The sequence below is a fragment of the Scatophagus argus genome, chromosome 8, assembly GCF_020382885.2.
Source record: "Scatophagus argus isolate fScaArg1 chromosome 8, fScaArg1.pri, whole genome shotgun sequence".
NCBI lineage: Eukaryota > Metazoa > Chordata > Actinopteri > Scatophagidae > Scatophagus > Scatophagus argus.
The window spans coordinates 25,670,973-25,683,987 of NC_058500.1; the positions used below are offsets into that span (position 1 = coordinate 25,670,973).

Sequence of the window (13,015 nt, forward strand, 5' to 3'; positions counted from 1 at the left end):
CTGCTTGTCTACTCCAGTTTTGAGCCGTTAATGCTGAGGAGGCCGGACTCTCGTCGCAGCACCACCCAGACGTGGTACTTCAGCTCAGGCATGCTGACTTGTGGCCTTCCTCGGCTGGTAGTGCAGGTATACCTAGCTATGTCAGTATGTCTTTAATGTGGAATTTGAACAAAAAAAAATCTACTGCTTAGAAACTCTTCTCTTCTGAGTTCTGAGCACTCACATTTTAGTGTTGGTGCAGCTGACATTCGCATAAGTTCTGTTACAGTTTCTTTTCAATCCACAATGATTTTCTTCAGTTTTATCTTTAATTTATGATGTACTGTTCAGGTGAAGGGCGGGGTGGCAGGCCTATATGATGGAGCAGAGGTGGTGCTGGGACCAGACTCTGGTCTGCTACATCCTGGCCCTGAGCAGCAGTTCATCAACCAGAAGATGAGACCTGGCTCTGGGGTGCTGTCAGTCCAGGTGCTTCCAGATGGACCCACACGTGTCCTTCAGGTGAGAAAATAAAGGCACTAGCAGGAATATTTATGTTTCAAAATTAATAGCAGTCATACTGAGCTTCTTTTAAAGTTGTATTGTTTTGGTAATTCTAAACTGCTATAAAAATATTTTAGACCAAATTTTTCATCAGCCTTTTTTTTTTCCCTCCCTCTACTCTTGACCACCACACCGATACCAGGTTACTACTGCTGATCTACTAGCTTATTTATTTTAGTCAGTAGTGTCAGATAATCATCACAGCATACAACAGTGTTTTAGAATATCAAGTGTATGTTATCTCAGATATTTCAGATGTGTTGTCTGCCTTCAGGTGGAAGGCCTTGGAGGAGGGGTTATTATTAAGTTAAATTTATTGTCTAGGAAAAAACTGACCTTCACAAAATTGTCTTCTCTGCTAAACTAATAAGAGTGCAGACAAACAAATTTTTCTTTGTTACCATGACTGAGCTCTGTGGAAGTTTCATTGTTCATCATTACACAGAAGTCAGGAAGTCATGAAACACAGACACCCACAATGTGGACCTTTTTTGCTATAATGCAACACTACCAAAACAGGATATAAAGATGATCAAGTTGGTAAGCAACATAGAAGCAACTGATGCCCGAACCTGATGACAACACCAACACAAAATAATTCTGTGTCTTTAAATAATAACCTAAAATTAAGAATTTTATACCGTAAAACAATAAACTCTGTGACAAATAATGTTATTTGGAATATTTCAGTAAATATTGTAATTTACTGGCATCAGAGATAAAATGATTGCACTTTTCACCATATTGCCCACAATATTGCCTCTGCTACTAAATGCTGCTTAGGTAACAGAGCTGCTTTCAGAATATAATGACAAACAGTTTATATTGGTGGCGAACCTCAATATTTCTGTTCACAGATATTTGTTTGTTTGTAGATCAGTGACTTTCATCAGAGAAGAATGATCCAAAGTTCACCCAGCACAGAGCAGGACAGGACCAAAGAGAATGTGAAGAAGAAAGAGACTGAGCAGGAGCAGGAGCAGGAGTTGGAGGTAAGAGTAACTTGAAACTATAGTGTGGAAGCGTTTTACATGTACCATGGTTTATCACTGACTGTGAAAAACACACATAATTGCAAAGCAACAATTCTGAATCCATAACCTGCGAGACAAGAAAGCACAAGGACTCCAAGGAAGAAGTTGAGTTAGTAATATGCATTAATGGGACATGAATGTGTGCAGAAGGAGAGGGAGAGGAAGAGAGAGCTCAGTGCGTCATGGGAGGGCCCCCGGCAGTCTAAGCCTATAGCAGCATAACTAGGGGCCGGCCTAGGCCAGCCCTAACTATAAGCTTTATCAAAGAGGAAAGTTTTTAGCCAATCTTAAATATAGAGAGGGTGTCCGCCTCCCGGACCGAAACCGGAAGATGGTTAATGTGCCTCTATGAGAAATCTGTTCTCTAATGACTGCTTTGTATTCATTCATAGGTCTTGGTGAACTTGGAGGAAGGCCTGGGTGTCTCTCTGGTCAACAAGGTTCCTGAGGAGCTTGTGTTCATTACACTGTCTGGTATATATGTTCACTTCATCCGCACTGCTGCTAATGAAGTTTTGGAGCTCAGCATTCAAAACATCCAGGTGAGGTCACCACACCAATGAGAACATTCAGTATTCCAGTTAAGGGTCCCAACTGGGACCCCACACAGTAGGCCAACAAATGTTGGAATGAAAGTAATTTTGTATGAAACATTCAAACCAATACAATGTCAGAAAAAACCCTCCAGTTCTTCAGCATATTTACCATGGTCAAATTCAGCAATAGACATTTGGTTTTGATCGCTTGTGAATACATCTGGTATAGCATATATTTTTATTACTTATTATTCAGATCAAATGAAATGAAACTTATTCTGAATATCAACATATTGCAGTCCATATTCATTATGCTGGTTTGATCCAGAAGCTTTATATGGACACATACACCGATCAGCCATAACATTATGAAGACCTGCCTAATTCTGAGTAGATCCTCCTTTTACAGCCTTGTCCCAGTGGGTACCCTGACCAGTCTGCTACTATGCAACCCTATACGCAGTGCACTGTGTGACACTTTCTGACACCTTCCTACCTGAACCAGAAAGGAGTCAGAACGCACAGCTACAGTAGCTCTTCTGCCAGTTCACTGGTCTTCCTTCCTTGGCTCAGTTTTGGTAGGTCCCACAGGACCACAGGACTGCAGTTTTGAGTTTTGGAGATACTCTGACCCAGTTGTCTAGCCTTTACAAGTTAGCCAAATCCCTATGCTTTCCCATTTTTTTCTGATTCCAACATGTCAACTTCAGTGACAAAATGTGCACTTGCTGCCTAATATATCCCACCCATTACAAGGCTCCACTGTAACAAGATAATCAGTGTTATTCAATTCATCTGTCATTGGTCATAATGTTACGGCTGATCAGTGTAAAAGCCGTACTCATCTACACCTCTTTTTCACTAGTGATACATACTATACCATCCAGTTGACTGCAAGACTGTGTTGTAAATTCTGTTTTGGAAGAGTGCTGTATGAATACTAAGTCTATCACATTTGTGATAATCAGGTTGACAACCAACTGTTGGGTACCACCCAGCCTGTGATGCTGTGTGTGACGCCTAGCTCTGGTGACGGCAGTGTCATTGACAGTGGTCCAGCCCTGCAGGTCAACTCAGTTAAGGTTCCCAGCAACCTCATGCTTACAGATCTCTTCAAGGTGAGAGTCACTGAAGCCTTGTTGTGTTACATTATCTTTCTTTTCCAAATAGTATTTGACATGCACCAAGTAATTACTGCTTTCTTCCACACTTCAGAAAACTGGGGAACCAGAGTGACAATTTATGTATCATCCTACAATGCACAATTGTATAACAAAATGCAAGTTGAAAGTCCCTTCGTGATACTCACAAAACAAATAATTATATAAAAGAATGAATAAAAAATAAGTCATAAAATTAAACATTTTAATAGCAGAGTGGGAGGATGAGCTCAGGAGACTCTCAGTCTGAGGAAAGAAGCTGCTCTGTATTCAGGTGCTGCAGACTATATATATGTCTATATCACGTGCTAGAGGGCAGCAGGGTGAAAAGTCAAGTCAGGTGGTTTTTTATTTTCATTTCAGCTGTTTACCGTAGTACACTGAACAGTGAAACAACATTCCTCCAGGGACCAGGTGCTACACTAACAGTACAAGAGAGATAAATACAACCTGTATATAACTGTACATAGTGCAGACAACCCGGACTATACATGACTCACGAGGACTAAACACAGTGCACAGACATTGTACTGACTATACATAGTGCATGAAGACTATATACACTATACATACTGCACAAAGATTATACACAGTGCAAGAGAACAGAACATAAAAGGAGCAGCACCGATCAGAACACGGTTCTGGAAGGAGTGTGCGAAACTGCCATAAAATGCAGGTAGGACAGTTATTATAAACAGTATAAGGTGCAGGTTGAGCAGTCATTGTAAACAATGTGAGGTGTAAAGTGGCGTTGTGCATTCTAGTGTTGTGTAGTTAACGTCAGTCCAGCCTCTTAAAATTGAGGAGTTTTATGGCTTGAGAAGAAGAAGAAGAAGATGTTGCACAGTCTGGGCTTAAGTACCTTTTGCCAGATGGCAGAAGAGTGAACAATTTGTGCAATGGGTATGTACAGTCATCAACAAAGCTGATGGCTTTGCTGATGCAGTGTGTGGTATAGAAGTGTCCTTGATGGACTGGAGAGAAACCCCACTGATCTTCTCAGTGGTTGTCACTACCCTCTGCAAGTCCTTACAATCCACTGTGGTGCAAAAGGCTGTGAATGGTGTTGGTGTTGTCTTGTAGTATTATTTCGGTTCTGCACAGACATTTCATCTTACTGATTTCATTGTTGAGTACCAGTAATGTTGTGGGAGCTGATCACCTGCTGCACAGCCCTACTGTCTATATACGTGTAACTAAGTCACTTGACAGGTCTGTAGTGCATTTTTTTTAATCCTGAGCCACATTTCTCTAAAGATGTGAGCAGAACAGTCTCTGATTTCACTTTGTTGAATTAGCCTGAGTTTCATTTCATCCATTTTATTTTCTTATGACTGAACATTCAGCCAGAAGTAGTCCAGGTATTTGAATAATCTTAGGAATAATCTCCAAGTTGGCAGTTTGGGGTGATCTCACTGCTATGTTTGGTCCATCTGGTCTGGCTGGCTGGTCAGAGGATGCTGGGGAGAGTCGATTGTCTCAAGGTCCACTGCATTGAATCCAGTCTCTGCCCTTCCTTTTCCAACACTGATGAGTGTATTTCTATCATAAGTAATACATTATTCAGTAATAAAGGCAAAAAAAAACAAATTTGAAAAAATGCAGTGACTAATGATGTAACCATGATGTTTTTACAGCACCTCATGGTGACAGCTCGACGTTTCACAGTCATCATTGAAGAAAAACTGCTGCTCAAACTGCTCAGTTTCTTTGGATATGGACAGACAGAAGCTGGTAGGTCAATAGTTTGTTGTCACCATAAATGCTGTAAGTAACTGGTTAGTTTTTGCTTTAAAAAAATGATAATTGTAATGAATGCAGAGATGGAGAAGTTGGATGAAAACCTACATGGGAAGCACGAAGATGCGGGACCTCCCAAACGTTACTACTTTGAAAACCTGAAGATAAGCCTTCCTCAGGTCAAACTGAGTGTCTTCACCTCTCACAAGCTGCCTCCTGATCTCAAGGTAACTTAACACCTTTTCCCTGTTCTCTTTCTCTGATTTTTATGCACAGCTTCTATGCACCACATCTACCCCCCAAAAAACAGGCTTCTATTGGCTTCATCAGTTGGTAACCAACCAACAACCTTACTTCCAAGACAAAAGCTGACAACAGGCTCCACCTGTAACAGCATACTCTGGCGGAAAAGGCTTCAAAAGTGAAGGAACATTGTTTGAACCTCAAAGTATTTAAAGTATTTATTGCATTTTTAACATGAGCAAAGTTCAGTAAGTTATACCTTCGTATAAAATGAAGATTCAAAGCCACAAGCATTTTTTTTCTCAGTTAATATGTAACATGCCGTCTTATTAACATGTAGTCTCTTTATGATAGTATTAGGTAGAGTCAACTCTGACCATTTGGAGGAAATGACAATGTCACTTATTTAAAAATCCCTCTTAAAACTATTTAACAATGTAAAAGCTAACAAAACCGTCCAGTAAGCATACCCAACTGACAAAGACAGAAGGGTAAATGTCACATTTTTAACCCTTTGACTGTCTGCTCATCCATTTGGTAGAGCACATTTTGAGTCAATATATCTCACTTTTATTTTTCTTCTTAATAGATAGATAGATAGATAGATAGATATACTTTACTGAACCCAGGCTGGGAAATTACAGTGCAGCAGCATCACACATAGTGACAATACCGTGAAAGAAAAAGAATAACCTATGCAAAAAATGTTAAAATAGCAATATACAAAGCAAGATAAAAATATAAAAAAGTGTATATACAACAAATAAGCAGTGCAGAGCAAATGGAAAGTCTACTGTTTTTTCTGTTTTCTGTGCTAGTATTTGTGTCTTTCAATAGCAGTGCACTCTAATGAAAATGATCTTTTTTCAATTGGTGAAAAACTTATTTTGGCTCATTTGTGGATCAAAGAAAATACATAGTTTGAAGAAGTGTCATGTTACTGCTTCCAGTACCACAGGATAAGATAAGATCAGCTGCGATGAGATGAGACTTTATTGATCCTCAAGGGGAAATTTGGTCATTACAGCAGCCAGCAGGGCAAGACAGCGGAAAAACTAGCATTCCTTCCTACACTGAGAGTGCAACAGTCTGTAACTGAAGGAGCTACTTAGGATTCCCATTGTGTCATGCAGAGAACAAATGGGGTTGTTCAGGATGCCTGACAGCCTCCACTGAGTCCAGAGGACAGTCCAGGACAGAGCTTGCCCTCCTTATCAGCTTGATCAGTCTTTTTTTAATCCCTCTCTGTGATACCTCCGCTCCAGCAGACCATTGCGTAGAAGGTTGTTGATGCAACCACAGAGCCAGAGAAGGTAGTGTAGTAGTAGTGTCCTGCACACCCCGGAGGACCTCCTCAGCAGGTGTACACGACTTTGTCTCTTCTTGTACAGGGTACTAGTGTTGTTAGTGTTAACACCCAGGTACCTGTATCCAGGTTCCTTAAGGTGCAGCAGGGATCTGTGCAGTAGGCAGATGACAGCATCATCCATCCCAATGCCTGGTCGGTAGGCAAATTGCACAGGATCCAGCTTGGAGCTCACCAGGGGGCAGAGGTGGTTAAGTACAAGTTCAGCATGAAAGACAAGACAAGACAATTTTATTTGTATTGCCCATTTTTACAAGCAGTTTGTCTCAAAGGGCTTAACGTAACATCATAGCAACATCCTCACCCTCACATCGACTAAGGAAAAACTTTTATTTTTATCCTGATGTGTCCCTCCGCAGTCTAAGCCTATGGCAGCATAGCTATAAAATAGTTCCTGAGCCAGGTTACCTTGTTTTATAGATAAGTATACCTGTGTATCATCAGCATAACAATGAAAATTGATAGAGTGCTTCCAGATAATATTCCCTAATGGAAGCATGTAGAGGGGGAATCTTGGGTTCTCTATATTACAATTTAATCAAAGAGTTTGGTCTAAATCTGCTCATGAGATAACTTTTGTTGTGAATTGGCACTATGTAAATAAACTGAATTGAAAGATAGATAGATAGATAGAGAGTGAAAAGTATCAGCCCTAATACTGAACCCTGAGATATGCCATAAGTAACTTTACTGTACTGTAACGATTATGATTAACGTTAACAAACTGATACCTGTCAGATAGATATGACATGACCTATCGACGGCAGACATGGTTTATACCGTTACTTCCTTTCACGGTGCTTTACTCGAGATCTGCATCCCCTTCTTCTCCTTCTCCTGTTTTCCACAAGAATGTCCGGTCTCTCCCCAGAAAGTACACAAGAGTTGCACAGCGCAAGCAGCTGCTCCCATGTGTAAACAATAGAGCCGTGGCTGAAAGTGTTTCCTGATGCCTATATAATGATAATGGAAAATAGAAAAAGCCAGGAAGCTAATCTGGCCACATGCACATCCATAGTTGTACTCATGTGTGAAGATTAATGCCAAAAAACAGCAAAAGAGTACACAAAAAACAAAAACAAAGAAACGAAGACAGAGCTGCAGTAACAGGTTGCCGCTTCCCGGAACGGTGTCAATAGTATGATATCTCTCTGTTTTTTCCTGTTCACATTTCTTATCACATGTTCATCATATGGATGATTTTTTGGTTTTGTTACCATAGGCTCTAAAGAGCACCTTGGGCTTTCCCCTGGTTCGGTTTGAAGATGCAATCATCAACATGTACCCATTCACCAGAGTCCATCCCTATGAAACCCAGGAAATCATTATCAATGACATCCTCAAACACTTCAGAGAGGTAAGTGGTTATATTTAACTTTACCTGTCTAACTAACAAGTAATACCACTTGAAAATGTCATTACAGTCGACCTGAAAACGAAGGGAAAAATAATCCTGTGGGAATATGCTAAATTGCCAGATTTTGCATGAATTCAGCCGAAGCTCACACTTTATTCTGTCTGGTCTGTATGTTTCTCTGTGTCCATATGTGTAGTTCAACAATGCATGCAACCATGTTCAGACACACTAAAGCCTACAGCTCATGAATGCAAGAAGGTACAGGCAGGCTAGGAGGTTTATTTTTTGCAAACGCATCATCAGAAACCTTTACTGCAGCTGCAGTGAAGACCTGGCAAAACATCTTAAAGGAGAAAACTCAGCATTTGTTCACGTCCATGGGTTCCAGACTCCAGGCAGTCATTCACTGCCAAGGGTTTTCATCCAAGTATTAAAAACAATCCTTATACTGGTAATTATATTAGTTTCTCACATCTTTTATGAGTCACCAAAATGGGGGTGGGTACATAAAAATAGCTGTAATTCCTAAATGGTTAATGCCACTCTTTGCCACTCATCGCTTCATATTGCTCATCTGTCCTTGGTTTCATGCATCCTTGATAAAAATATTTCAGTATTTTAATACCTGTATGGAATAGAAAGAAATTAGAAACACTTGACTTTGTCTTTAGCTAAAAATTTGTCTGCAGTACAGCGGCAGACGCTGTGGAAGTTTTAAAACATTTGTTCTCCAGTAATAATTTTGTGCACTTTATTTAAAAAAAAAGCCCAAGAAGTGCAATGAAAGTGAGAAATTATGTTTTGTTATTATATTATTGTTTCTGAACAAAAACATCAGACTAAAGGAAAGAAGCCTGAAGAATGCCTGTTTTTAAGTATTCTCCTGTAATAATTTTGTGCAGAGTTCATGTTTGCAAATTCAGTTGATTACAATAATAATAACGATACAAAAATTTACCTTTGCTTAAAATCTGACCTGTGTTTTAACATGATCATGACTAAGTAATTAGCAATGGAAAGTACAAAATCATTTAGTGGTCATGAAAATGTATTCAGATTTAGCATATTGATGATGCATTTACCCATCTTCCCTACATGAAAGTACATAAGCTGCTTTTACAAGTAAATAGTATCGGTACCAGTATTAGTGTTGGCACTACTGGCCCTGTATTTACTTGGTGTCGGATTGATATCAAAATCAGCAGTGTGCAGTATCGCACATCTCTAGCAAGGAGAGAAAGACAAGGCAGTGCTATATAGAGAGCAGGTAACTACTCACAGGTGAAACTAATCGGGGTAGAGCAAGCAATCAAAATTGGAGAGAAAGGAACAAAGACAGGAAGTGCAAAGTTGGAAACAACACAACAAACACCAAATACCAATATAAAAAAAGAAATGATGAAATGATGTCTTGGTAAGGCAAACTCATTTTTAATTTGGTCAAGTGACGTAAAAATATCTTCTTTAAACAACCGTCTGATGCTCAAAACTCCATTTTTGAACCACTGATCAAATACATTGTCTATGAGGGACGCTGGAAACAGATGGTTTGCCGCAATTGGGGCGTAAGTAGACATGGAAACTAATCCATAGTGTTTTCTAAATTGAGATCAAATTTTCAAAGAATGTATGATAATAGGGTTCTGACAGTCCTTGGGGGTATGCAACACAGAAGGGCAGAGAGCGAGATACGAAGAACTAGATTCAATCTGTAACCAGGCAGGAATTTCAAAGGTGGGAGAATCCTGTAACCAGTACAATAAGCTTTTGATATTTGCTGCCCAATAATATATTGGAAAGTTCAGTAAAGCCATCCCACCACGCAGCTTCTGTCTTTGTAGGAATAATTTCTGAATTCGAGGAGTTTTATTGTTCCAGATGAATGATGAAATAATACCATCAAACTTTTTAAAGAAGGCCTTTGGAATGAAATATGGAACACACTGAAATAAATATAAGAACTTATTGATAATAATATTCATTTTAACTGTATTGATTCGTCCAGCCAGTAATAGGGGCATACTGGACCAACAAATACGATCTTGTCGTAAGAGTGGAGTAAAGTTGGCCTTCAACAGTTGAGAGTGAGATTGTGTTACACTTATAACTCAATTGATTATTTGTTACTTTAAATGGCAAAGAGTGAAAAGGTAATTGTCTGGCAGCAGGAGTAATCTGTAAAAGTTCACTTTTATCAAAATTGGTAGAGAATCTACCAAATTCCTTAAGCATGTTGCGAATATGCGGGATAGATGAAAGGGGGTCAGAAACATAGGGAAGAACATCATCGGCATATGGCGAAACTTGGTGTTCCTGAAAATCCCCTTAATGTCAGTACAGTGGTGAATTGAGATTGCCAGAAGCTCCATAACCAATGCAAAAAGCAATGGGGATAATGGACACCCCTGTCTTGTTCCATGCTGAAGCGGGAAATATGATTAAAGCGTATAATTTGTTCTGAGGCCAATACGAGGCCAATAGCGAAGTATGTAACAATTTAATCCAGGAAATTAAAGAAAGATTGTCTATTTTTAATAGAGCCTGTTTGGTCTGAGAAAATAATTGTAGGCAAAACAGACTCAAGGCGGAGAACCAGTACTTTAGCCAGTATCTTAATGTTGACATTTAGAAGGCTAATTGTGCGATAAGAGGAGCAATTAAGAGGATCCTTGCCTTTTTTTCAAAAGTAGAGATATTGACGCCTGACAAAGGGTTGGAGGGAGGACTGATACATCCAAACTGTCCTCAAGTACAGCTTTAAGTAAGGGACTTAAGGGAAAATTTCTTATAAAATTCTGTTGAAAAACCATCTGGACCAGGACACTTGCCAATTTGCATACATGTAATAGCATTTTTTATTTCATCTAAGGTAATGGGGTCATCTAAGGAGTGTTTAGATTATCTATTTAGATTAATTTGATTATTTAGATTATCTCTAGAGTCCTCTTTTACATTTGGAATTTCTAGGTTTTCAAAAAATGTGTCTGTTAAGCCCAAATCAGTTGGATAGTCAGATGTATACAGATCAGAATAAAAATTGTGGAATTGTTTATTAATATCTAATGAGTTGGAATGAATGGTTCTGATAAATGGCCCTGCAGATGCAGGCATACTCAATGTGATGTTGCTAAAATCTGTGGATGTGCCAAGTATATACAGTTATTCATGATCTATATGAAGCAAAATGACGTTCAGCTCTTTTTTTCCTTAATGCTCCAACAAAATAATAGAAATTCTCAAATCTTGAGTCCAAGTCAAGTCTCAAGTCACAGTGTGTGTGACTTAAGTGTAACTCAAGTCCAAATGGCAAATTTGAGCCCCCATCTCTGATCCCAATGAATCCACATCCTGCTTAAAATTTACAGTGGAACAATATAAAAACTGTTTTCTTGCATTTAATGATTTTTTTTTAAGTTTAATATTAATACACATAATCTCTTTATTGTTTTAAAATGTACTGTGTTTTTATAGATATTACTAGTGTTACTACTCTTTGTTTCCCAGATATACCATTTTGTTTGTTAGTAGTGGGTTAGTTAGTGGGTGGATGTCTTTTATATCTTTTCCACAAATGCATGAAGATGTGGTGTGGACTTCTTTTATGATTTCTATTTTCTTCCTTCCAGGTGCACACTAATTACACTCACTCTTTTTTTCTGAGCATGTCTGATGGGTCATGATGGGTACAACTGTTTGTTGCTCATGAGAAAATCGACAAAAGACATCAACAACAGATAGAGACAAGAAAAGGAAATAATTTTTGTTACCAGTCAGGCAAACATTATGGCACAGAAAGCTGAATGCCCAGACTGCTATGTGTCTGTGCTGTTTCTTGCTATTGCTGAAATAGATGTAATTATGGGGGTGTATTAGAAATAGACTGATTTTGTAAAAACAAGTGTTCATCTTTAAACCCTGCATTTTTTTCCCCAGAGGAAAGATGCTACATTTCATCACCTCTACTGCTACATGGATAGATGTGATGTAGGAGTGTCAGGGTGACTATCCAGTTTGTGTCAAATGACTACTCTGGTATTTCCTGTTTGTAGGAGCTGATCAGCCAGGCAGCCCAGATCCTGGGTTCTGTGGATTTCCTGGGAAATCCCATGGGTCTCCTCAATGATGTCACTGAGGGTGTGTCTGAACTCATCAAGTACGGCAATGTGGGTGGCCTCATACGCAATGTCACCCATGGTGTATCCAACTCTGCTGCCAAGGTACACCTCTGCTGTTCTTTGTCTAAGTGACTATCTTATTTAGCTCTTGGTTGCTTTTTGTAAGGTATATTCTTATTTTTTATTTGTTTTACAACATTTTTCTTGTTAACACGTGCAGCACAGATAATTTTAATCTTAATTCTCTAATTGGCTGTTACATGTGTACTTGTTAATGTGTTCACTTCCTGAATATACACATAGCATATACCTGAAAAGATACATGCAAATCAATAAATAAAGAATAAATTAGGCATTACAAATGTAATAATGAAGCGAACCATGTAGTGTGAACATCCCCCTGTTCCCTGTGTGTTAGTTTGCAGGGACCTTATCAGATGGGCTGGGGAAGACAATGGACAACCGGCACCAGAATGAGCGAGAGTACATCAGATACCACGGAGCCACCAGTGGAGAGCACCTGGTAGCAGGGATCCATGGACTAGCTCATGGTACAAGCTGGAAACATTTCTCTGTCTGGTCCTGTGTCAGGTTCTTTGTCGGGAACAGATAAATATTTTTTGAATCCTGTGCTGACCCAAGTTTTGCCAGTTTTTAGGAACTATGGCGTTTCTAGTGCCCAAGTATACAAGAGATACAAGATAGGTTTATTCGTCACACACACAATCATACACGGTACAATATGCAGTGAAATTCGTTATGTCCCTGCTATCAAAAAATAGGTAAATAAAATTTAAAGTAAAATTTAAATATTGAAAATAGAACACTATAGAAAATAAAAAACAATAAAATTAAAAAAAGTGAAAAATGTGCTGTATATACATGAGTAGTATGTACATCTAGTGCAGGTGGAAGTAGTTA

General features: G+C 39.0%; 1 protein-coding gene across 6 annotated transcripts in view; it reads left to right on the top strand.

The window, feature by feature from the left end:
- vps13d (vacuolar protein sorting 13 homolog D) overlaps positions 1-13,015 on the top strand; it is a 97,144-nt gene that overhangs the window by 72,471 nt on the left and 11,658 nt on the right. For all 6 annotated transcript variants that reach the window (XM_046398095.1, XM_046398100.1, XM_046398093.1 and 3 more), the window contains 10 exons: positions 18-126; positions 331-501; positions 1,419-1,535; positions 1,970-2,119; positions 3,082-3,231; positions 4,911-5,007; positions 5,095-5,240; positions 7,845-7,979; positions 12,029-12,196; positions 12,513-12,645. In XM_046398095.1, the coding sequence (XP_046254051.1) occupies positions 18-126; positions 331-501; positions 1,419-1,535; positions 1,970-2,119; positions 3,082-3,231; positions 4,911-5,007; positions 5,095-5,240; positions 7,845-7,979; positions 12,029-12,196; positions 12,513-12,645 (1,376 nt within the window). The remainder of the gene's footprint in view (positions 1-17; positions 127-330; positions 502-1,418; positions 1,536-1,969; positions 2,120-3,081; positions 3,232-4,910; positions 5,008-5,094; positions 5,241-7,844; positions 7,980-12,028; positions 12,197-12,512; positions 12,646-13,015) is intronic.